Raw genomic sequence first — 26,973 nt, 5'->3', positions numbered from 1 at the left:
ATGTGGCTTGGTGGTTCAAACATATTTTTGTAAATATATTCCTGTTGATGGAGTTTGAAGCCAAATGAGGGTCAGGGTGATGAACACACACAGATATTATACTGGGGTTAGAGAAAATGAGGTAATGGTAAGATAATAAACCATCTTATGAATTGCAGCATTCCGGTCAGATGCCCCCTTACATTTGACACTGTTTTGGGCTTCCTTTGAAGAATAGGGGGCTAGGAAGCTGGTACTGTTTAATCATGAGAAACCCAGAGCAGAGGCTCCTGCTAACACGCTCATTATATGTAGTCTGTGTAACACCCCTAAAGGGGGTTTACAACACGTTTTTCATTTCACAATAAAGGGCAGACAGAAATTGTAATTAGAAACTTTATTACAGCACAAGTGAAGTAAGAAACCTTCATGCAGCTACCGCTAGTGATCATCTCAGTCCGACGTACATTGTTCCAGGCTGGAGAAATCTGATCGGAACACGTTTTATACAAATCCCATATATTGATGCCATTATAACTGCTGACCCTGATATGCCTCCTACAGGGAAATCCTTTCATTGTGTGTATATATTATAAATACGTGGACACTGCCATTTTGTCAACTGAACCAAGATTTTGCATTTATCAATAGGTTGACTACAGTCTTATGGCAACTGATTTAGACCATAAAATGGCGTCCTCCACTGTGTGTAGGCAACTGATCCACTTTAAAATGTCCCTTGTATTGAACAAATAGAAGGGACATTATTGAAGAGTATGCATGTACTCCTGTCTTTACATCATATTGTAATGAGATGCAGATGAGCGGGTGTAGCCATACATCATTACTATTGTGCACTGACATTCCACATCCTTACTGAGCAAAGTTCCATCACCCATAAAATTAAATATATAAATAAGTTACACAGGTTATTTCAGCTTGATCATAAATATTAAATAAAATATAATAACACTGGGTAGCAATAAATAATTTAAATAAAAAAGTAGAACTAGGAAAATATAAAAATATAATTGGTCAAGAGTCCTTTATCTAGTGAATTAAACTAGTTTTAAAGCCTACATTACTCTGGCAGATCGACTACAATTTATGTCACTAGTTTCCATATAGCGGATCCATGTGACTGATCATTTCTTCGTTCATGTCAAGTGTTCCTGAGATAGATACTTTACAATTGGGAAGAAAAGTTATAAAACACCCTGGGTATTATCGGACAGACAAAAAGGTAAGAGGGCCCTATTACCAATCTATAGGAAAATACTCATTTGAAACATTAGGTTAAGAGTTACCTATTGCATTTTGGACCAGCCAGATTGCAATGTGAGAAGGTTCTTATTGGTGCTATTTGATCCAGTCCTGCAACAATGTTGGTTTGAACTTAGTAGGAGAATAAATAGAAGTCTTTTGTGGACTATTACAGCTGTGGCAACAGCCTGGGGAGATTAGAAAGGTTTAGTGATTGATAAAACTGAAAGAACCTGGATCTCACCCACGCCCTAGCTGCTGTAACTGGGAATGTTGGGATGAACAGAGAAATCAAATTGGGAGATATGGATGGTAACATGTATAGTGGTGAAGGGTTGTTAATAGCTTTGTTAGAAGTATTTTCTATTGGATTTGCTACAACCAACCAATGTATGGACTGACTGCAGCAGTAGGAGAACGTTTTGGGGCAGATATATGAAGCTCTGTAAAGTGATCAATTGGAGAGTGATAAAGTACTAACCATTCAGCTCCTAACTCATGTTTCAAACACAGCCTGTAACATGACAGTTAGGGGCTGAGTGGATGGCATTTTATGACTTTCCAGAGCTTAATACATTTCCCCCCTTTGTGAGGTAAGTTAGTCTGGCCGCTGCATTCGGGTGAAAGTCTGGTCAGAAGACAAGTAAGGAGGAACTGCTTGAAGTTTTTGCAGTGTCTTTAGATGTATGTCACAGGATTTAGCTTAAGGTGGAATTTGTGGATAAAGGCAAGGATAACATTTGGGCAGTGAATGTGAAGAGTATGGGTCTATTGTGTTGGCGACAGCCTGTGGTGGCTGGTGGACAGAGCAGCGTAATTTTTTTACTTGGGGGGGGAGGGAGAGGACATCCAAGATAACAGAAATAGATTCATTATCACCACAGCACAGGTGGCAAGGGACAAGATGATCTACATATTGGGCCTCATTTGCATAGAGATAACTGATATAGAGAAGAGCAGTCTTCTGGTACACCAGCTGAGGGAGGAAATGGGGCTATAAATATCAGCGTATCCCATAAAATCATCCAACTTCACTGTGTGCATGTTACAGGTACACACACAAAGTACAAATGTTTTAATATGAATGCATAAAGGACACATTCATTGGGGATACACAAATCCTACCTGCAAATAGCATCAAATATATTGCTGTCTCCTTCCACCTCAGATACCAGAAGTGTCACCGGTCTTCCTTGCTGTATGTACTATAAACTATATATTTGCAGTATATTTACTGTTACCTGATCACGTTAGTGAGAGATGTGTGATGTGTAGGCATATATGATGGAATACAGCAACTTCCTGGGGCCAGCCTGTGCATTGTTACATATCCCTAGCCACAGGTATCCATAGTAATGGGAAGTACTATTCATCATGCTGAGGGTGGGAGGTATCACAACACAACAATATTAACATATATACTATGATGGAACATCTCTGTATGTGGCACTTCAGGCGGATGATATGGCTGCTTGTTCTTAATCTTTTCACCCTGGGTTATTCTTGGTAGTTCATGGGTACATTTTATTAGTCTATTTCCTCATATCACCTGCTCACGGGGTAGGCGTTTTGTGGACTGAAACACTATTCATGAATCCGTGCCATCACTGAGGCATGAAGTAATAAGTAGCTCATGCCTCACCAGTTGTGTTAAATTGTTAAAGCATAGGCTGTTAGTTCAGTGCCGAAAATGGCTACATTCGCTGTGTGTAAGCCACAAGTACATTTCAAATATCACTTAAAACATACAGAGTCAGCAGTTACCTTTGCATTACACCAATTATTATTTTTTTTGCTATCAAGATAAGGGGGGTATTTATTAAAGTTTGGAGAGATATAAAGTGGAGATAAAGTACCAACCAATCAGCTTCTGTCATTTCACAGGTTGTGTTTGAAAAATGACAGTGTGGTCAGGGGCGTATTGAGGAAGGGGTCCCTCCTCTGTCCCCAGCGGCTGGCAGTGCACTGAGTGCAGCAGTAGACTCTGGGCAAGAGCCAACTGAGCATGGGAAGGACACTGGACGCAGCGGCCATATTCCTAACAATTTCCCTACTGCGCATGCAGAAAACTCCGGGAAAATGGCCGCAGCAGGCGTTTTACAGGTAATTTTTTTACCGAGCCGACATGGGACTCCAAAAAGCTAAGTATTAAAAATATGGGTGCGATGTGTGTGCACCCATTATAAATACGTTGCTGAGTGTGGGGCTGATTAATTGGTACTTTATCTCTCTCTGCCCCTATGTGACCACAGCACCAATTTACAGACATCATTTGGAGGACGGTGTTTCTTCCGGTCGCTGCATAGTGCAATATTAGACTTTCAGAAAAAGAAGGTTTTCTAGTTAGTTACAGCAAAAAGGAAAATTTAGCACAGGCTTGAAGAATAGATTTTGCTTAATACATAGTTTTCTAGTATAATAGGGAATTTAAACCACAGTTATAATTGAGGCACACATTTTATGCACTCAAAATTATCAGAGTGGCACCCATATAACATTACAACAGTTGACATACATTGATGTAACTCACAAATTGGACAGTATTTTATAACCAAGTAAGTAAAATGTATAATTCTATTACACATTGCAATATATTTTCCTGAAATGAGTAAGTCTGTTATTTCCATGTATGCAGGTTACATAAAGCTGTACCAAACACCTACACAAAGCAAGGCAGCCATTTTGTGGCTGAATTAATATTTAAAAAAATGCAGCCAATTAATTCACTAGAATCTAATGATATATGAGAATACAGAGTATTCTTTAACCAGAAACAAGTGACATCAATTGTGACTCAGTGCTGTGTCTTGTTCATAGCCAATTTATAAGACTGCATTTTCAAAATGGCTGTTCCACTGTTTATAAGTCATAGATGGCATGGAGTCAAATTTAATGGTGATTCCAGCCAGTTTACTATGCAAAAAATGTGCACTATTTTATATAGAGAAACCTTTCTTATAACCATAATTTGTTAAAGAGACTTCTAACCACTACATATAATAAAACCTAGAAAAGATTTATATTTGCTTTTCTACTTCATGTAAATGGAAGAATGGTCATTGTTGAAGATTTTAAATTTAAGTAAACGCAAAAAGTAATTCTGTAGATGAGGAATACAAAATAACTTTTACCACAGATCTTAAGGGGTATATTTACTAGAGTGTGGGTTTTTAGAAGTGGAGATGTTGCCCATAGCAACCAATCAGATTGTAGCTATTATTTTCTAGAAGGTGCTAGTTAAATGTTAAGTAGAATCTGATTAGTTGCTATGGGCAACATCTCCACTAAAAACTCGCACTTTAGTAAATATACAAGAAAAAAAATCATAATTACTAGGTGCCAACCCTAACACCATACTTACCGACATTCTGGCTATGATGGCGTGATTCAGCGCGAATCGTGTCATTACACACACACCCCCCTTCATTTTGCAGAGTTAAATTAGATTCAATAGAATGTAGCCTAATGCGCTGGTTACGCTTTTTGGCCGATATATCAGCCATGCAGTTGGCATATATATCTGTCATGCTGTGTGTATGGGCAGTCAGACGACCACCCGTACACTGCTGCACAGGCCGCTGGGGAGGGGGGCCAACGTGGCCCCCAGCCAGATGACAGTGATGGTTGTTCAGTGTGTATGAACAACCATCATCTGCAGATATATATTTCAGGTGTGTACCCAGCTTTCCAAGACACTAGAAAGCGGTACTGCATGCATTTTGCTGGTCACTAGGAAATGGATAGATTGCATAGGGATCAGCACACAAAATGGCTGTGTAGAGGACAGGACAATGTTTCTGCCAAAATGTTCATTATATTGAAATCTTACATGACTTTTATCAATGTCAGCAATACAAGTTGGGTATATCTTTCAGAGGCTCATAACACTTTGTCAAACAATATTCCTTAAATGCTACACTGCTAATTGTTTTATGCAGCAACATTTAGGATCTCGGAGCAGCTGTCGTAGGTCAGGAACATGACGAATATGTAGAAGATGGAAGGTTAGCAGAGTGAGAGGCTGGGTGAGGACATGGTGATTCGGCTACGGAGATGTTTAGCAAAATCCACTTGTATCTGGGACAGGACTTGGTTGATGATAGACTTTGGCAGCCACCCCTGCGAGAGAGACACAAAAATGATTACATTAAATATGAAGATAAGGCACAAACACACGGCAAGTGTGTAAACACTCACCACACAGTGGGGCAGATGTATTAAGCTCTAGAAAGTCAGGAGCAAACGCAGGCTTTTTACAGGGGGGTTTACACACACATATATATATACAAACACATATATACAAACACATACATCCATATATACACGCTTACCTTGCATCATGTCATTAGGCTTTTCCCCCTTGCGGCAAAATGCAGCGATTTGCAGGTCAATTAGTAGGGGCGGAGCCAAATGTCGTGATTCTAATGGAATCATGTCATATTGGCTCCGCCTCCTGACAGACCCACGAATCGCAGTATTTTGCAGTGAGGTGGACTTGCTTAAAAACATGGTGCCTGCTCTCGAGCCTGTCAGGGGTGGTTTCTGGGTACTCAGAAACCCCTCTGTGTGCGCACTGAAAGCGCACATATGTAGCTGCTAACGTCATTATTCAGACTTTGGAGATTTCAGAATGGTAGGAAAGAAATTGGTTGAAGAGTTGCCTTTGCCCTGCAGGCTGCTGGTTGGATGACTCCATTTTAAATATTCTCTACATGAAAGTTTCTCTGGAGTAAGTGACCTTCTTAAGATATAGATATGAAGTCTATAGGTATGTTGCCAAAGAGTAGCAGTTAAGGAACATCATTTATTCACAATATATGTGAATTAGGAGTGTTGCTGAACATACACCTGGTGATTTCAATTAGAAGTCCTCCTTCAAGTATTGGGACTTAAGAAGCATATCAACTGCACGATTCGCTCCATGAGCGATATCGTGTAGTGTGTCCCCGGCAGTGGTGTGCTCCATGTCCTTAACGACATTGACCACCCACACTGAACGATATATCGTTCAGTGACATCACCCTCCCTCATGCCCTGACAATATCGTCAGGTTGCCCTGCAAGTACGGGCGATGAGTGACGTCGTCAACCAGCGGGAACGCGTATCACTGGTCGTTGACGGCATATCCACTGAACGATATAATGAATGATTGAACAATAACTATATCGTTATCATTCAATTGTTCATTATATCGTCTAGTGGATACGTGGCATTACTCCAGCAAGCTGCTATATGTATTGTGATATGCTGAATTATTTCATTATTGATCTCCGCCTGACAATGTTACCAAAATATTTACATTTCCTGGCAATGACAGATATAAACACGAGTTCTTGGTGGTGCATAAACCATAGCCCAGGCTCTACATATATTTTCTCACTAGACCAACTATAGATATATAGAACTGATGCAGAACTGATGCAGAGTTGGTAGCAAAATCTGTGTAAATTAAATTACAGTAAAAAAACAAACCTGCAAACATAGCATATATCTGCCCGTACGCCGGGCTGTGCACATCTCTGCATTGGCAGCATACGCGGGTTGGGTATGAGATCCCAGTGCTGATAATGACAGAAGTCAGAATCCCGGCAGCATAATCCCTGACGGTGGAAATCCTGACGCATGCAGGTAAGTATCCTAACCCTTCCCCACCTTCCCTACTGCTGCCTAACCCTCCCCTACTGCAGCCTAACCCTAACTGTCCCCATCTCCTACATCATCGCACCACTGGCTGAATGTGCAAGTACTGGGCTCCCTGATTGACCTAGTTCTCTGGCTACTGGAATAACATAAACCCCCATATCAGTGAGGTCTGTCCAGTCATTTAAACACACACACATTATATATATATATATATATATATATATATATATATATATATGCCAGATGTTTAAAACCCAAACAGTGGAGATGTTCCCATAGCAACCAATCAGCTCCTAGCTGTCATTTTATAGAATTATAGAATGTACTTGATAAATGCTAGCTAGAAGCTGATTGGTTGAAGATTGGTAGCGGCTCCCTTCATCCTGTATAAGCAAGATTATATCCCAACATGACCTCGCTGTAACTTCTCTCTGTAGAGCCAACCTTGGTCCTTCCTAATAGCATGCTGCTGTTCTATTGTGTCTCTGGGTGCCACAGACACTGCAACCAGCACCAGTGTGTATGAATCCAGCTTCTCTGCCCACAGTGACATAGCCCTGATGATCCATAGTCCCAGACAGGTTATCTGAGATGGCGCATACTGTGGATCAGCACTATGATGCCACGGGACATCATTAGAAGAGCAGCCAGCCCTTAGAAACAGTTAGCACATGTAATTACAGGTCTAATCTTCAGGTAACTCAATTTTAGACTAATAGATTTTACATTTTATTTAAAGTGGATTATTCCTTTATGGAAAAATACTAGCTTCTAAATCTATCCAAACCAAACATCGAACTTCGCATAGAAACAACAATGTATGTACAATTACTTTGATAGTCTATGGGTGTATATACATTGCAATTACTTTTTGTAATCAAGATGGTTCCTCAATAATTGGATTGCACAAATATACAAACTTCGATCCAAAATTGATCAGTTTGAAATTGATTGAAGTATTGCATTTAAATAAACATAAATGGATTTGATCCATCTGCATTTGATCATATTGGATAACCTGTCATTAAAACACGTTACTTGACTACGGTCTACGAACTGGTGAACCATGTAGTTCAAAGCACCAGTCACTGATTGGCAGGGAGCACGTTTGCTGTGACCGCAATCCCAGTCTAACAGTGATTGGGAACAAAAGATGGGAGACAGCAATAACGGAATAATGAATGCAGAGAAAGGAAAAAATAATGAAATTGGGAGGAGGACTAATAGCATGTACAAGGAATGTTGGGAGATCTGGGGTGCATGTGGAGAAGTCTGATGTCATGTCAGGTAGTCTGATTGGCATGTCGGGGCATGTTTGGTAAACTTGTGACTTCTGAGGACATGTGGTGCTATTTTGGATGATGTGGGTAGTAGTAGGTGTAAGAATTTTGCAACCAACGGGAAGCAATGCAGCCCTACCCATGAATTGTAATCGGGCAGTATCTTGGTGATGTCAGTGGTATGAATCAATTTGATAGGCTGCATGCTGCTGGTTCAGCTCAGACAATGGATCCCTCTGCTGTGTGTAGGTGACAATCATTATAATCACAGGACATGTTTCCATTTAGTGTGTATAATAGATAGTAATAGCAATGTATATGGAACATACCTTCAGGTCAATGCTGAGAAGCCAGGTTAATTTGGTTTTTGATGGGTCTTCTAGCACAGGGTGTAGAACCATACAAGTGGGTCCATTTTCTGCCCTGTAATGTAGCAAAATATGTTGCAATATTTAAAGGTTATTGAGTATTTTGTTTTGCAATACATAAGGATGAGGAATATGTTGTTACTCTATAAGCAGGTAACCTGTGTGTCTCCAGCTTTTGTTGGGCTACAAACAAGTCCCAGGATGCAGGATCATGTAGTTCTGCAACAGCTGGAGACCCATATGCCGAATCCTGCCTCACATTAAGACTACACATACTGTTACTTACAAGCATTCATACTAAGTATACCTTATATATCCTTTCTGGTCCGGCATTTCCCCAAATCTTGTTGACATCCCCGCAAGGATGCAGGTGGACCCTCTCCTCTTGTTGCATCGCACACTCACAAAATCCCTGGGGCCCACAATATTCCCAGGAGTCTCTGCAGCTTTCTCGTGTGTTATCAGCGTGTCCTTTCCAATCCTCTGGAGAATCTGCGGAGAAGACAAATATTTGATCTAAACATTATTGTCTCATCTCTACGCTGTCTGTAAGGGTAAAATGAGCACCAGAATATGTAATTTACAATGCATCTCTCTGCATGTCACATATACATCACCCCTGCAGCAAGGAGAGGAGGCAGCCTATAAATGTTAGAATATGAACATTGAAATATTTAATAATTTGGCTCTGGCCATTGTGTCTTTATACTGTAACAGGAGACATTCTCCTTGGTGGGTATTCCCTATTATCACCATTAGGAAAACCCACAGTGCTCTGTCCAATGGGAAAACACTTCTCCCATATGATATAAACAAAAAGCCGTGTCATTTGTGTCCTGAGCAACTTGGACAAAACACTCTACTCCACAACAACCAAGGCTTACCATCCATCTTGGGTGAAGACTTAGTAGCTATTATGCAGGCCTACCTTATCATGTGGTTCATGCAGACTGTAATATAAGTGTTCACATATAACAGCCGCCTTTTCCGGGTGAAGTAAGTTCACCCAGTACTAGGATGCCTCCAGGTCTTAACTCAGGTACAAAGAGTCAATGTGGAAACTGAGCAGCACAAAGAATGGACTGAGGTGGGAGCAGTAGAGAATCCAGGTCCAGAAAAAGGTAGATACCAAGCAGATGCAGGACTGATAAAGACAGAGGACCAGATTCAGACCTGCTCACTAAGCTGCGGCCGCTCGCACTGACCGATAGTCGTCCGTCTGCGCATGCGTATAATTCGCAGTGCGCGTGCACAAGCCAGTCTTAGCAATGGGGAATCGTGCGCTCGTAGTACACAGACTGCCTTCTACTTTGAGTGACAGAATGTGCCGTTTAAGGGTGGTAACAGGGGAAGGTGCTTGTGAATGGGGGAGTGGATGCGCAAACGGAGGCATGTCTGAGTGTCCAAACTGAGTTTTATGGTTGTGCATAATTAACAAAGATGCATCCTACTACACGTCACTTGGTGTTTTTTTACACTGAAGAGCTCACAGTGCTTGTGGGAGGGTAGAGTCAACCACAAGCACTGCGATCGCTTCTGATGGCACTCGATGTACCAATGTTTTAAGACACTTCCTGGAGATGACGTGCGCTAGTGGGCGTGTAAAGACATGCGAATGGGCGTCTACATTGACAAAGTGATCGCTCGCCAAGACATAGTGGGAGTGCTTATGCCTTGGCGTGCGATCGCCTGCCATGCCGTCACTAACTCGAATTTGCATATGCTAGGAGCGAGCGGCCGCAACTAGCGACTGGGTCTGAATCAGGTCCAGAGTGCAGACAGGGATTCCTACAAGCAGACATTCAAGAATGGTTGTCAAAAACTACTAGAATACTGCAGCAGGGCAGGAGACTTCTAGCAGGACAGAAGCTATAACCAGCAATGCATCAAGCCCCCTGACTATGCTTTAACTCTTCAGGGAGCCATTCAGAACAGAGACAGACCCCTTGCAATTCATTGCACTGCAGTTTAGTAGCTGCACATACAGACACAGGCCACTTACAATTAATTATACTGCAGCTAAGTAGCTGTAGGTACAAACAAAGTATCCCGGCTGTAGTAACAGCCAAGACCAAAAAGCAGTGCGGCCGAAGAGAGTCTTCGTTTCTTAGCAACCATCAACCATTGTGACTGGCGTGACATGGTGTCCCACCAGCACCCGCCAAACCTGTGAACTGCTGCAGCGGCTCCTAACAGTAGCATGGCTAAGAAAATGCAAAGGTTTGTTAAGCGGTTATTTTCAGTCCAATATTTTTCTGTATTATTAATGGTATTTTGTGTCTTGAGACCTGAACTGATTCAAAGAACATAATGGTTGATAAGTATGATGTATTTAACTTTTAAGATGTTCTCTTTTTACCCTGCTCCGATTATTGTACATACAATGTGAGTTGCTCTGAGTATCAGTTACATAATTGTACAATGCTGAATTTGTTCTGTGACCTATAATACAACTTCTTCCCTACTGTCACCTTTACTCTTAGATCCACCACTGCAAAAGCTCTTCCCAACAGCTCACACACATATATGGCTCCAATAGGAATCTCTACACTGGTTCAAAAAGTGGCTCCTTTTCAAGCCTCAAAGGACTACTTACAGAATATCTTCCTTCCAGTTAAATCCATACAGTAATAGGGGCAGATGGACTAAGCTCTGGAAAGTGATACATTGGAGAGTGATAACCTACTAACCAATCAGCCCATAACTGTAATTTTTCAAAAACAGCCTCTAAGATGACAGGAGCTGATTGGCTGGTAGTTTATCACTTTCCAATTTATCACTTTCCAGAGCTTAGTACATCTGCTTCATAGTATCTATAATAACACAGTTGTATCCAGTGCCGCATCTTACCACATGTGAGAGATGGTTCTTACAGCGCACTTGCCCAAGGGGTACAACCTCCTTGGCTTACACAGGGTACTCTATGCAGTGCTCTTTATTGTGTCTTGTATAAGCCGCTAAACACAAGGATCCTTCTATGTTGATGGAATTGATTAAATGGAAGATTGGAGAGACATTTGAATAATGTCAACATGTTAATTATGTCAACTTTCAGACGTGTTGACAATTCTTATGTTGACATGCTGAATGTCGACATTATGATTGTCTAACTCACTGCTTTCTAAACTTGGACCTCGAGGTACCTTAACAGTCCAGGTTTTAGAGATATCCATGGCTGAGCACATATATGGTTAAATCAAGTTGTCTGAGGTAATGTTTTTTTTCCCCTTAAATCCTGGACCATTAGAGTGCCTTGAGAACCGTTTGGGAACCTCTGGTCTAACTCGTACACCCACTCATTTTGTAGGCAGTGTTTCTATGTTTCAATAAAGTTACATAATAGAATAAATTCATCAGGGATCAATGTGATGTATGCACGGTTAGTTTTCCATAACTGAGGTTAGTACTACTAATGCATTTACCAGGGCAAGAGGAGCACCAATAATTGTAGTAAAGAGATGAAAGAGAATATTTGCCCCCCCCAGTGTAAAAAAAATGCTAACCTGATCTTTGTCTCTGTATTACCTCAGGCACATGTGTGATTGTGTACTAGCCATGTGACCTTTGCTAACTAACATCTATACTTATATTAAAGTTGTAATGGTTGTGTCTGTACATAGATTTTTGGGGGGAGAATTGAACTCCTTGGGACTGTGTATGACTATGAACTATGGAGACTAAACAAAAAAAAACTGAATTTTTGTTTGTCTCTGTCTGTCTGTTCATTCCGGTATCACACAAAAACTACAGAATGAATCTGGATTGCGTTTTAAATATTGTATAGCTTAGTCACCTAGAAAGAACCTGAGGTATGTATTATCTCAATGTGACATCAGGAAAAGGAGCAATAAAGGAAAAACAGAATGCTTAATCCTAGGCGGGTGCAGTGTGCAGGCTCCTCAAGCCAGAAATGAGTGGGTGTATATAAATATAATTTTTTTTGGGACAAATATAGGGACTGTTAATGAACTTTGGAGACGAAAAAATTTTACCGGAATTTTCAGAGGCTCCTCAAGTCCAAAAATGACTATACATATATTACACACCTCGAACGCAAACAGTTATATATGTGTGCATATATAAATACATAGATATATATCTTAAGATATATTATGCTGGAAAATCCAACAATATATTAAGCACTAATCAGGCAGCTTATCTTGACTCATGAAGTTGCAGTATACATGTCAATCCAGTAGATGGCGCACAAAGACAATTACTACATATCATGGAGTCGCTGCACATGTTACTTGCAACCTTTCACTATTACTGTAGGTTAAGTGGCTTGCTTACGAGTTAGTAGCCCCAAGCATCTTTTTTGTTAATCCCTGAAGGAAAAACTGCAAATATTGTTTACAAAAACATTTTGTGATGAATGTCTACAATATAAAAAAACATCACAATATTAGATGCCACTACTGTCTTTGTAAAATTAGTTTTGCTGAGCAATAACAGACATCTACGCGAGTGAAGTTGCAGGAGAATGATAGTTTTGTTATATGTTTGGAATTCGTTTGACAATTAAAATAATGGCATTTCAAATAAACTACCACCCATCATCATTATAGGAGCAGAACATCACAGCAAGGAGACCGTATAGGGGAACATGACAAAAAAAAACACGGAAATCAGGCCATCACCCCAGGAGGGGCCATATATGGATTAACCTCCCGCAGTGAATTTTATTAACTGTCCAGACATAACCTTTCCTTCCATGACCATGCCCGTCCTTTCTAAGGGACTCTGGTTTTGTTCTGACAGACATTTCAATGTATTTAACACTATACTAGATGGCAGCAAGATTGTTAGAAATATACAATGACATAAGTATTATTTCTGTTATTTCTATGACTAATGATATCACTTCTGTCACTAAAGTGACATTAGTCTGTCTAATAAAGCATTGCTAAGAACTTTTATTTCAAAGGACAAGTGACACCTCCACATTTAATATAATTAGTTTCATAGTATTATTTTAATTACATTGATTACCTTATTTTTGGTCAGAAGAGATTGCTGTTTTTCCAAAATGATCTGATTATCTGACTACAATTATTTAAATGTATATCTCCATTATTGGGAATTTCCATGAACTATTTATATATTACAGTAAATGGCACCGGCATGGGGTGGCCTGCACTAATATGTTTCATAAATCTAATACGGGTAAAACTATTCTGAGACTGGATAATTAGTAGACCTCATTCCGTACATGCAGTAGACCCTAAATTGCAATAAATGTACTAGATTAACACATCTTGAAAAACAATTCACCCGAGGTTAATCCAATCTGCCAATTAGCGGACATCGATGATCGTCGATCCTTCGGGGAATGGGGAAATTCAGCATGTTAAAAATCCCTGACTTGCCGATCCTGATAATTTTTTGTTCAGAATCCAGAAATCTGGGATTTACAACATGTTAAATTTCCCCATTACCCCGTCGTCAGCAGAACAGGGATTTGGCGCAATCCATCGCAGATGTATGGGCCCCATAAGGCTACGCTGTCATTTAATCTACCAGTGCCAGCATATGTCCCAGATCATGATATATAATGCAAGCAGCAAATAAACACTTGTAACCAGACTGCTGCAATGATAATAATTACAGAGATTAGAAGAGAAGGAATGTTCTTTTACAGAGCATTGAGTTACACCAAGGTCATTTTGATAATGGGCCAAGAAAATATATGATATGAAACCTGTTTTTGCCAAAAGGAAAAAAAACAAAACACAAACTACTTAATAATTTGAGTATATTATGAGGTAGTGTAGTAGTGATAAGAGCCTAATTACCACTATACTTAACATCCTAATCCTTCCAGAAATAAAAGTGCTTTCTGTTTGTACCAATATTAGAGGCATAGAAGGAGACAGATTAGTTTTAGTAATATTAAGGACAATACTAGCAAAATTAACATTTAGAATGTAATATTAATTATTGTTATTGTGGAACTACAAGCTACAATCTGTAGATGACAGCACATACAGTATAGTAATTTATACAGTCATTTCTTTTTTATGTGGTCAATATCCCGACCAGCACTCATAATCCCGGTGTTGGCAACCCAACCAGCTGGAATCCCAAGGTAAGTAGGGCTAGGCACTAAGGGGGAGGGAGTGTTAGGATACCTACCAACAGGTGTCGTATCCTAACCCTGTTGGGATGCCGGCATCGGGATTCTGATCGCCAGGATCCCGAGCGTGGGCATCCCATACCCATCCCATTTATTTATTACCAGTTATTTATATAGTGCACACATATTAAACAGCCACAGCAAGATTAACAATGGGGCAGATGGGACTACAGCCCTCCACATAAAAATAGGCCCATCATCTTTACAGCATGATGATGATGACCAGCAGCCCAGCTGGACAAGTGGTCAGTCATAAATCATTAGTCTTAAATTTGTATTTCTAGTTTACTCACAAAATGTTTTTATTTTCTTTTATTATGTATTTAGGGAGACATTGGGGCTAATACTGTAGGGGTGTACACGGACTACACGCCCACACAGCACTGGCCATACCCACAGAGCAGTGGCCACACCCACACTGCACTGGTCACACCTCCTCTGTTTCTACCAATAGGCCCTGGATTATTTTCAACCCCAGGCCCATGTGGCCTTTAATCCAACCCAGTCTGCAGCCATTTGCAGAGGTCATTCACATTCCCTGCCCTAGTGGGGGAAGTTGATCAGGCAGTTGGTAGTTTACCAAAGTGTGATAAAGGAAGTAATAATAACAAGCTGCTTGCATCCATGCACTTTCTACATGTTATATAACATCACATCCAATACAATCACTGACCAATCAGGTAAGTATTCAGTGTGCATTGTGACTGTCATCAATGTAAGGGGACGTATTGAGCCTGGAGGAAATGCACTTTTAGCTTTTAGATTAAAGTATGGCAAGTGCTCTTTGTGGTAAGGGTAGTACAGTGTAAGAGGACTACAGACTCACAAGAACATATAATATACAGGGTTCTTCTTGTATTATGCACAGTCATTTCAGACAACAAGGTCACTGAGACTATTATCAGTTATATAAGAGTTTGTCCAGGTTTCCTACCTTCACTTCCTTTACATTAGGGTTCCACTCCCCCATTTTCTCCATGTTGTCCACCAATTCTCCATACACATTATCCAGAGGCTTCTCCACAACAGCCTCCAGCTTAAAGACCTTTCCGATGTCTGGGAGAAATTTACTTAGCACTTTATCTCCATTTTCCTTTAAAAGGGAAAAATATAAATATAATACTTAGATGAACCAAACACTGAACTTGTAACATTTAAACACTGTATGAAAATCTGTTTCTGTGACAGTTTCCATAAACCTCAGTGTAATAATATTTCTTGTAGATTATATCATGAGTCACCATATTATAATGACTATTTAATAACGACCATAGGCTGGTATATTAGATATATGAGGCTGATGCTGAGTGTAGGCATCTCATGGCGCATCCAACTCCGCACCAGTAGCCAATGCGCCAGGTTACGTCCGGCATAGTGCCCGAACCTTCCCTTACTGTACCCGGTCTGCGTTTGCGCGCCCCTTTTCTCCTAGATCTTGCTTTACCAAGAGTAAATCGGTGCAAATAACATATTTGTGTGTCTTTTTTGTGCTGCTGCCACTAAATATTTGTGTACGTTACGTAAAGCAAGTGGGCATATGCACAACTTAGCATGTGCCCCATTATCCGTAAGTAAAAGTCAACATTGACTACAGTAGAAAGCCACAATGACTTTGTGGTAAGGGTGTGCGTCCGTGCGTGTAAAACTGGCTGGCAATATTTCTGATATTAGGTTTTAAAGTAGATGTTACAATTGTCATACCGCCACAATCTCCACTTTCCATCCATCCTGCTCACTCAGGATGCTCATTGACTTCTTTAGCGCTTCCTCTCCCTGTTTGATGTAGGACATCTCAACCTCATTATAGACCTTTTCGTCAAGCCTGGAACCTGACAAAGGAAATGATTCAAGTCACCTTACAACACACAACTGCCGGCCTTGGTTAAAGTGAATGGCTGTTTGGCTGTTACCAAGCCCATATAATGGTGGTGCAATAGAATGCGTTCCAGCTCTGTAACTGGTCAAGAAGGAAAGAAAGGTGAAATAGGACCTACTCAATAAGGAACTTCTCCTTCTGACTTGATTTATCCATTGACTGGGTCCTGGTCCAACTAGAGACAACTTTTCCAGTTCATGTGAGAGAGCGACAGCGGCCGTCCTTCTGAGACCTACAGAGTTAATAACATGAATAGATCTGTAACTACTGTAAATGCTAGTATTAACATAAAAAAGGATATAGCTCAATAGAGTTACTGAAGTAAATGTTTTAAAAGACAATGAACCAGGAAAAATTCAATTGGAATAAAGCTAGGCAAAAAAAATCTATGCACTGAAAACAAATGGCATTAACACTAGGATATTGAGGTTGCAGAGTGGCAGTGATATGATAGTTCATATTGAAGTATGCTGCAATAATTTGTTATGTATGATAGGGAGTATAAGGGAAAGGACAGTATAACTGAGAAAACTGAGCTGTCATTAAGTTGTTTAACTTTACCTTAGCTCAGTGGTTCCCAGACTGTGCGCCGCGGCACTGTCATCGGGGTTTCAACCGCAAGCCCCGGAGTGATTTTGGCTCTATCAGAGCCAAAATCACTCCCACTGACATCAGTGATGTCAGTGGGCCGGCTTCTGACGGGAGGCGTTCCCGTGGGAACGCCCCCATCAGGGAGGCACACCCCCGGCACGCCCACCAAAGGGGGCGTGCTGTCAATCAACATCGACAGCACGCCCCCTTTGATCAGACACAACGAGCGAAGGACTTTCCTTCGCTCGTCGCGTCTGGCGCATGCGCACGACGGAGCTCCCTCCGTCGTGCGCATGCTCAGTGCAGACCATCGACCCACTTGCGAGCGGACAGCCGCTTGCGAGTGGGTCTGAATCAGGGCCATAGTTTCCGTATTTTTTTTATGTTAAAATATCAATGCTGAATAGACCCCATAATGTTTAATAACAAAGAATATATGAGCAGATAATCATAGTAAGACAATTCTTTGTTCTAATATAGTATATTGTTGCTAATACGGCACTTTATTGATACAAATCACTCCCAGAAAATGATGTCAAATGCTCAGATAAGTGTCTTGGGGTGTGGGACAGACTTTTGAATAAATATGTAAACTTGTAGTAAGTCACTTTTGCAAGATTTCTACCTTAAAAGAGGCAATGTAGAAACAGAAGAAAGGGCACCTCAGCATGGTTAAATATTTTTGTTTTTAGTTCATATTAAATTTGTTTTATTTACATTGATTATCAATTACAGAAGTAGGCCGATCATCTAATACTCTGCACTATATAGAATAGATGATTGGGTTCACTGATAAATGTCTCAGAGAATGAAGTACATGGTTCTCACACCTGACTTATTATAGCCGGTGTGCACACAGCCAGAGGAGCAGAATGCAATGACAGTGTGTGGCAGTAAAGCACATTCCCAATTAAAGGGAGACATGGATGTGATTAATTGTAGTTTACATGGTAATTAATATGAGTTTCTATGTGACAATTGTTGGACTCACCTGACATGGTAGATGGGCGATTCTAGATGCAATATTACTGCAATATAATCTATTCCTGTCCATAGCACAGATTGTAAATGGTACTCACTATGCGACATTTCATTGAATTAGACTGAAAATTATTAGTTAATGCTGACCCACGGTTTCCAATGCTGTTCATCTGAGATATACAGGCACAGGGATCAATGATCCTGATTTCTGATATTAAATGTGGTTTCCTCTAGTTCTGTCTGGGACACTGCGGGATTTAAGCTGAGTTGGACACATGTTGTGCCAAATACAGATTGCTGAGCTGGATGTATCACAAGTTTGTGCCAACCTCTGCAATAGTGATATATACACCAAGGTTTATTCTAGGCCATGTGGATGACAATATCAGTAATAAATGCTACAGTAAACAATTTGCACACAACATAGTACTTTAATATTCCTGTCTGTACTTGGACAGTGTTAGTAATATATACTAAGTCGCTATTTAGTACAATGCGATATCATGACACTTTAATAAGCCTGTCTGTGGAGTGGAGGATTGAAATTAATCTATAACATGACGCTATAACATAAAGCTGCATTGTGCTATAACATAAAGATGCATGGCGCTATAACATAAAGCTGCATGGTGCTATAACATAAAGCATGGTGCTATAACATAAAGATGCATGGCGCTATAACATAAAGCTGCATGGTGCTGTAACATAAAGATGCATGGCGCTATAACATAAAGCTGCATGGCGCTATAACATAAAGGTGCATGGTGCTGTAACGTAAAGATGCATGGCGCTATAACATAAAGGTGCATGGTGCTATAACATAAAGATGTATGGTGCTATAACAAAGATGCATGGTGCTATAACATTAATCTGCATGGTGCTATAACATAAAGCATGGTGCTATAACATAAAGATGCATGGCGCTATAACATAAAGGTGCATGGTGCTGTAACATAAAGATGCATGGCGCTATAACATAAAGATGCATGGCGCTATAACATAAAGGCGCATGGTGCTATAACATAAAGATGTATGGTGCTATAACAAAGATGTATGGCGCTATAACATAAAGATGTATGGCGCTATAACATAAAGCTGCATGGCGCTATAACATAAAGATGCATGGCGCTATAACATAAAGATGTATGGTGCTAAAACATAAAGATTCATGGTGCTATAACATAAAGATGCATGGCGCTATATCATGAAGATGTATAGCGCTATAATATAAAGCTGCATGGCGCTATAATATAAAGATGTATGGTGCTATAACATAAAGATGTATGGTGCTATTACATAAAGATGTATGGTGCTAAAACAAAGATTTATGGTGCTATTACATAAAGATGTATGGTGCTAAAACAAAGATTTATGGTGCTATAACATAAAGATGTATGGTGCTGTAACATAAAGATGCATGGTGCTATAACATAAATATGTATGGCGCTATAATATAAAGATTTATGGTGCTATCACATAAAGATGCATGGCACTATAACATAAAGATTTATGGTGCTATTACATAAAGATGTATGGTGCTGTAACATAAAGCTGCATGGTGCTATAACATAAAGATGTATGGCGCTATAATATAAAGATGCATGGCGCTATAACATAAAGATGTATGGCGCTATAATATAAAGATGCATGGCGCTATAACATAAAGATGTATGGTGCTATAATATAAAGATGCATGGCGCTATAACATAAAGATGTATGGTGCTGTAACATAAAGCTGCATGGTGCTATAACATAAAGATGTATAGCGCTATAATATAAAGATGAATGGCGCTATAACATAAAGATGTATGGCGCTATAACATAAAGATGCATGGTGCTATAACATAAAGATGTATGGTGCTAAAACAAAGATTTATGGTGCTATAACATAAAGATGTATGGTGCTGTAACATAAAGATGCATGGTGCTATAACATAAATATGTATGGCGCTATAATATAAAGATTTATGGTGCTATCACATAAAGATGCATGGCACTATAACATAAAGATTTATGGTGCTATTACATAAAGATGTATGGTGCTGTAACATAAAGCTGCATGGTGCTATAACATAAAGATGTATGGCGCTATAATATAAAGATGCATGGCGCTATAACATAAAGATGTATGGCGCTATAATATAAAGATGCATGGCGCTATAACATAAAGATGTATGGCGCTATAATATAAAGATGCATGGCGCTATAACATAAAGATGTATGGCGCTATAACACAAAGATTTATGGTGCTATTACATAAAGATGTATGGTGCTAAAACAAAGATTTATGGTGCTATAACATAAAGATGTATGGTGCTGTAACATAAAGATGCATGGTGCTATAACATAAATATGTATGGCGCTATAATATAAAGATTTATGGTGCTATCACATAAAGATGCATGGCACTATAACATAAAGATTTATGGTGCTATTACATAAAGATGTATGGTGCTGTAACATAAAGCTGCATGGTGCTATAACATAAAGATGTATGGCGCTATAATATAAAGATGCATGGCGCTATAACATAAAGATGTATGGCGCTATAATATAAAGATGCATGGCGCTATAACATAAAGATGTATGGTGCTATAATATAAAGATGCATGGCGCTATAACATAAAGATGTATGGTGCTGTAACATAAAGCTGCATGGTGCTATAACATAAAGATGTATAGCGCTATAATATAAAGATGAATGGCGCTATAACATAAAGATGTATGGCGCTATAACATAAAGATGCATGGTGCTATAACATAAAGATGTATGGCGCTATAACATAAAGATGCATGGTGCTATAATATAAAGATGTATGGAGCTATAAAGCCTGCAAAATAGGGTTATGGGTAGAGAAATATGAATAATATGCTAGTAATCTATACAGACTGATAAACATTTTATCTAGTGAACCTTATATACAGAGATGCAGAATAATTAATACAGATTTTTGTGCTATAAGATCCTTGGGTAATACAATTAAATTAGTGGTGATGGCTTCAATGAAGTGCACTCCTATGTCATACATGTACTATACAAATTACACATACTGTATATTAAAGCTACAGAAAACTACATCCCACATAAAACAAATACTGTTTTGGGAGCTGGGGGAAAGAACATTCCATAAACACCATGGGGAAACCCACATGATGCCTAGAATGCAGTATATGGGTACAAAAAGGGGCAATTAAGTGGTATCGTTATATATCAATCCCGCAGAATCCCACTGACAAATACAAGGAGCATGTCCATAACATTATCCCTTATTTACACCAGACTTCTCCTGGCCATCAGCATTGATCTGCCACAATTTTCAGCCTTTATGGATAATTGTTGACAGCACAAGATTGATCACTGATACCATCAGTTTATTATGTCAAGTTGACTAATTCTTAAAACAAAATTAATGTTCAACTGGAGACCATCAATCAAGAATCACTTTCTTAGATAGAAGTATACATTTACTTTTAAAAAACTCTCTGTTCCATATGTGTAGTAAATACATTTTTTGTTTTAAATATATCAGAAACCAATTGAATGATTTAATTGAATCTATTTAGAGGGATCCCCGTCCCTTTCATTGATGCATTTTCCTTACATCCATGACAACCTCAGCATGTCAGTCTCCAGCTGTTTACCTGTCATGTTGCGTAGATGTCTGTAGGATATCCCAGCACACAGCTTGAATGTTGCCGGTAACATGGCTTAGATCAGATGTGGTTATAGATGGTCTCTCGTTCTGAACTCAGTATATATTGGGTGTCTGTAATGTCAGTGGGATCTGTAGATGGTGGGACCACGTCTTTTGGAGGTGTGTAGGTGCTTAGGTCCCCGGGGTATTGCTAGTGACAGATGAGATGGTCAGGATATCTTCCCTCCTGGTATATATCATCTGTACAGCTGGGCAGGGTCTAGAATTCTGTTGAAATGCTCCCGCCTGAAGGATGCTGTGCTGTAATGACACAGATAAGGACACACCATCATTTACTAGAGGCCAGCAGGAGCAAGGACGAGAGTTACACAAATATGTCAGTGATGATTAAGCTCTGATACCAGGCATCAAGGCAAGGATGAAGCAACTACTAGTGTGGCATTAACCCTATGTATATATTTTACATATACAATATGTGTGTCATCTTAAAGACAAAGGGGTCTATGTACTAAGCCTTGGAGAGAGATAAAGTGGAGAACATGAAAGTACCAGCCAATCAGCTCCTAACTGCCATGTTACAGGCTGTGTTTGAAAAATGACAGTTAGGAGCTCTCTCCAAGGCTTAGTACATAGACCCTTAAGAGCCTGATGCAAAGTTACAGACTATGGAGCATATTCAAATAGCGGTTAATTGCTCCGCCGGACCTATTTAATTAGCTGGGATTCCTCGCTCACGAGTCCCTAAGACCCCGCTCGTGAGTCCCCGCAGTTGGACTTTACCTCGCAGCTCATGGAAGTGTAAGGTAAAATCTGCGTAAAAAACATCAAATTGGCTTGTGCGTGGGGAAAAAAACATTGATTCCGCAGTTTATGTGGAATCAGTGTGTTTCCACGCGTGAGTCCCAATTTTTCAGCACGGGAAAAAGGCTATTTTGTTTGAATAGCTTTTCCTCGTGCCGGCAATTATTTGCTGGGTAAACCCTGCCGCTAATTGAATACCCCCCTCTGTAGGCCTGAGCTGAGTCAGAGGTGGATGCAGTGTTGATGCCGCACGCTAGTGGCTAATGTACAGGTGTCCGAGTCACACTGTGCATGCGTCCCCATGGTTACCGCTGGGTGCCGCAGAACAAATTTGGAAGCACGGAGCGGCAATTTCAGTGAGCGTTTCTGGGTAGTAACAGGGAGCTGACTATCAGACAAGGGATTGTCGCGGTCATTGACTGCGTCTTCAGACACAGTTTCATTGACCCCAGCAGCCATGTTCAGATTGAGAAATTGCCCCTGATGTAGGGCTGGTGCAATCTCCGATGGTGCAATCTCCGATGGTGCGACCGATTCATCTGATGGTGCGTCTTAATGCACACAGTGGCGGTTTAGCACCGCAGCCTTTGGGCGTCTCTAAGTGAATCCCATCATCGGTACATTATGCAAATGTGACTGCAACAGAGGGCATGGGTATTGTAGTTGTTGGGGAAAGTGCTTGTGTTGTTGTTGCCACCAAGTGTTAATATTATTATTATTATTATTACATGTACATTGAAATGGAATCCAGATTTTTTTTTTATTGTACAATCCCAGATTCAGATACTTTGTCAAATTGTGTCTGCGGCAGCTTAGACTTGCTGAAAAGGCTGGTGGCGGCCTGATCTGCGTTTCCAATTTTGTGCGTGAGCGGCGGAGGTGAGATGCTGTCAGTGGGCGTCTCTATGCTCTGGGCAGCAGGTGAGTCATTAACATATTTTCACAATTGCGATCTATGAGAGATCACATCTGATTGATTTAGTGTCCACATCTGAATCATGCCCTTAGTGCTTATAGTGTGCTCCAGCGTCTTTTTTTCCCCGCATGGCACTACAAGTCTTAGCATGGTAGCATCTTTTATTATCTTTAAAAATAGGTTGTGCAATCCAGCCCCCCTCCTCTCCCATCTATGACTGTTAAGGTAGTGATCCCAAATTCCTTTTCCCCCCAGTCTTCCGCTCCATGTTTTTCTGTATCTTTCATGTTTCCTTGTTGTTATACTGGTATTATTTTAAAACGCTTGGATGATTGTCTGTTACATTTACAGCCTCATTTCTGTTTGCTTATGTATTGTATCCAAAGTGTATAACTAATACAATTTATATAAAATAAAAAAAAAATGGCCTACCCCGAGAGCAGGTAATTACAAAACACCTTTAGCCCTATAGTTTTTTTTTTTTTTTATAAATTCTTTATTTTCAGAGAAAACATCTTGTTATATATCAAGTAACAGTGGTACAAAATCTATACGTTTACCTTTTTTCTCAAGTAAAACACAAATACAACAAATTAGACTGGAAAAATTAAAGAGAAGAAAAAAGAGAGAAAGAGGAAAGAAAAAAAAAATTATATATATATATATATATATATATATATATATATAAATAATAATTAAATAATCATTTTTGGAAAGAGGGGGAGAGGAGGGGGAAGGAGGAGAGGCATACAACCAATGCTAAGCATACACCTTCCAAGACCAGGCATCAGTAAAATCAGTAGATAAACTAGGGTCGTGGGATGAGGGCTGCGTAAGAAGCAGATGATTTAAATTCAATCCAATTACACCACAGAGTCGTAAACTCCGAGTGTTTTTCAGGGACTGAGTAGAGAATATCATCCATGGTCATGTAGAAATCAGGACGTTGACACCATTCCCACACCGAGGGGGGAACCTGAGAGCGCCAGCGAACTGGGAGCACTGCCCTTGCGGCGTTGTTGATATGTCTAAGTAATGTGTTTTTTATATATAGAGACAGAGAAAGACGTATGAGATAGCAACCAAAAATCAGGTCCAGTTGGTACAGTAAATCCTACTTATCTCAGAAGCCAAGGCTATTATCTTACACCAAAAGGGAGAAATTAATGTACAGTCCCAACAAATACATATCATTGTACCTGTTTCCTGAAGACATCTCCAGCAGAGAGGGGACACCGATGGGAAGCATCTATGTAGGAGGACAGGACAGCGATACCATCTTATCAACACTTTGTATTGTGTTTCCCGAACCTCCAGACTATCTGAGCACACCTTGGTGATTTGGAAGACTTTGGGCTTCATTCAGAGGCGGCCGTACGGTCTACGACCGCACGGCCGCCTCGATGTTTGTCCAGAGCGCATGCGCACGAGGGAGCTGGCTCCTTCGTGCGCATACGTGAGACCCGCTACGACCGACAGCGCCAGTCGTAGCGTGTTTCTTTCCAAAGGGAGCGAGCTGCCGATGTTGATTGACAGCTCGCCCCGTTTGGAAGGCGGGCCGGGGGGGTGGCAGCCCAAACGGAGGCGTTCCCATGGGAACGCCTCCCATGTGGGGGAGGCCCCACTGACATCACTAGTGATATCAGTGGAGAGCTTCCGGCTCTGACAGAGCCAGAAGCTCTTCGGGGCTTACGACAAGTGAGACCCTACCCTAGGGTCTCGTCGTAAGCCCCTATGACCATCGCGACCATCACCCTAGCAGTCGTTAGAGCTGTGGGTATAAACCCACAGCCTAACGACCGAAACAGAGGCGGCCGGTCGGGATGCAAGCGGCCGCCCAGTTTCTGAGCGACCGCTTGCATCCTCCGACCGCCTCTGAATGAGGGCCTTTATCCCAATTAATTTGAATACCCTTATATGTAAAATCCCTATTCCAGGCCTCAACAAAAAGAGGATCAGAAGTAAACATGTCGTGTAACAAGATCTTATAAATACCTGAGATAATTTGTGTGGGAGGAATACGATGGGAACACATAGATTCAAAGGGCGTCATATCTCTGGCAAATACTGAAGGGCCCCCAAGAGATGAAGCAAAGTATCATACCTGAATGTAGGCCCAAGAACATTCCTCAGTAAGGGAGGTATTAGCACATAGGTTTGGAAATGACAAAAATTTATCATCGGCCAGCAGGTGACTCATTCTAACAATCCCAGCTCTCGACCATTTAGAAATGAAAGGTCCTGAAGTCCCAGGGGGAAAAAGGGGATTATGTAGGATAGGGGTGAGGGGAGATATCACAGAAGATATCCCAGGTTTAGTACGCAGTCGTTTCCATGTCTCCAAAGTAGGGCCCACTGTTGGATGTGGAGAGCGGGCAATTTTGGAGCACCACGGCAATGTGCGCAAATGGAGTCTGGATGAATCCGCCTCTAATTCAACCCACTGCTTACCCAAGCTACCCTGGGTCCAATCCAAGACTCTACTAAGCACTATGGCTTGATAATAAGTGGATATCATGGGCAATTGCTGCCCTCCCCGACACTTTTGTCTAAATAACACATCATGTTTAAATCTGGGTTTTCTGCCCCCCCAAATAATGTTTCGTATTAGATTATGTGTTTCAGACAAAAAGCCTGGAGGGAGACCTACTGGAGTTGTCTGTAATAGATATAAAAGACGTGGAAGGATATTCATCTTAACAATATTTAGACGACCCAACCATGAGAACTTTTTTAAGAGCCACTCGTCTAATTCCTTACGAATGGAACTTAACAAAGGTGCATGATTAAGAGTAAACAAATCCTGTAAACGTCTAGGTATGAGTATACCTAAGTATTTAAGATAGGAAGTCTGGAATTTAAATGGGAAAGAAGCTCCAAGGGCAGATATAGTCTCAACTGAAGCAGTGACATTTAATGCCACAGATTTACTGTAATTAATTTTAAAGTTCGAGAGATCGCCAAATCGCTGAAATTCTTTCATTAAGTTGGGAAGAGAGGTGACTGGGTTAGTGACTATCGCTAATAGATCATCCGCAAAGAGGGCAAGGCAATAATCCCGCGAACCCACCATGAGACCTGTTATGTTCGGATTGACCCTGATTGCCCTCGCCAGGGCCTCCATGCATAGAACAAAAATCAGTGGAGAGAGAGGGCAGCCCTGGCGAGTATCATTGGCTATATGCACTGGATCTGATAAAGTCCCATTTACACGTATCTGGGCTGAAGGGGCTCTATATAAGGCCAAGATTTTAGATAGAAAATTAATACCCAGGCCTAACCGCTTTAGTATTGACGTCATGATACTCCTATCCACCCGATCAAAAGCTTTTTCAGCATCGGTGGAGAGGAGTATCATGGGGACATCAGAGGCCACTGCATGGTGTATCAAATCAATGACTTTGGTGGTGTTGTCCTTAGTCTCACTACCTGGTACAAAGCCCACCTGGTCAGAGTGAATAACAGTCGGAAGAAATTGTTTGA

General features: G+C 40.6%; 1 protein-coding gene across 1 annotated transcript; it reads right to left on the bottom strand.

Moving 5' to 3' along the window:
- Positions 1 to 4,589: 4,589 nt before the first annotated feature.
- STAR (steroidogenic acute regulatory protein) lies at positions 4,590 to 21,959 on the bottom strand. The gene is made up of 7 exons (XM_088480454.1): positions 21,760 to 21,959; positions 16,664 to 16,777; positions 16,371 to 16,498; positions 15,604 to 15,762; positions 8,841 to 9,025; positions 8,495 to 8,588; positions 4,590 to 5,361 (listed from the first exon to the last, which is right to left on the bottom strand). The coding sequence occupies exons 1-7, from the start codon at positions 21,821 to 21,823 to the stop codon at positions 5,248 to 5,250; spliced, it is 858 nt and encodes a 285-aa protein (XP_088336580.1). The 5' UTR covers positions 21,824 to 21,959; the 3' UTR covers positions 4,590 to 5,247.
- Between the last annotated feature and the right edge of the window lie 5,014 nt (positions 21,960 to 26,973).

The sequence above is a fragment of the Taudactylus pleione genome, unplaced genomic scaffold, assembly GCF_031769625.1.
Source record: "Taudactylus pleione unplaced genomic scaffold, aTauple2 ptg000253l, whole genome shotgun sequence".
NCBI lineage: Eukaryota > Metazoa > Chordata > Amphibia > Anura > Myobatrachidae > Taudactylus > Taudactylus pleione.
The sequence above is the reverse complement of the archived record's forward strand: the minus strand, read 5'-3'. Positions and strand labels throughout refer to the sequence as shown.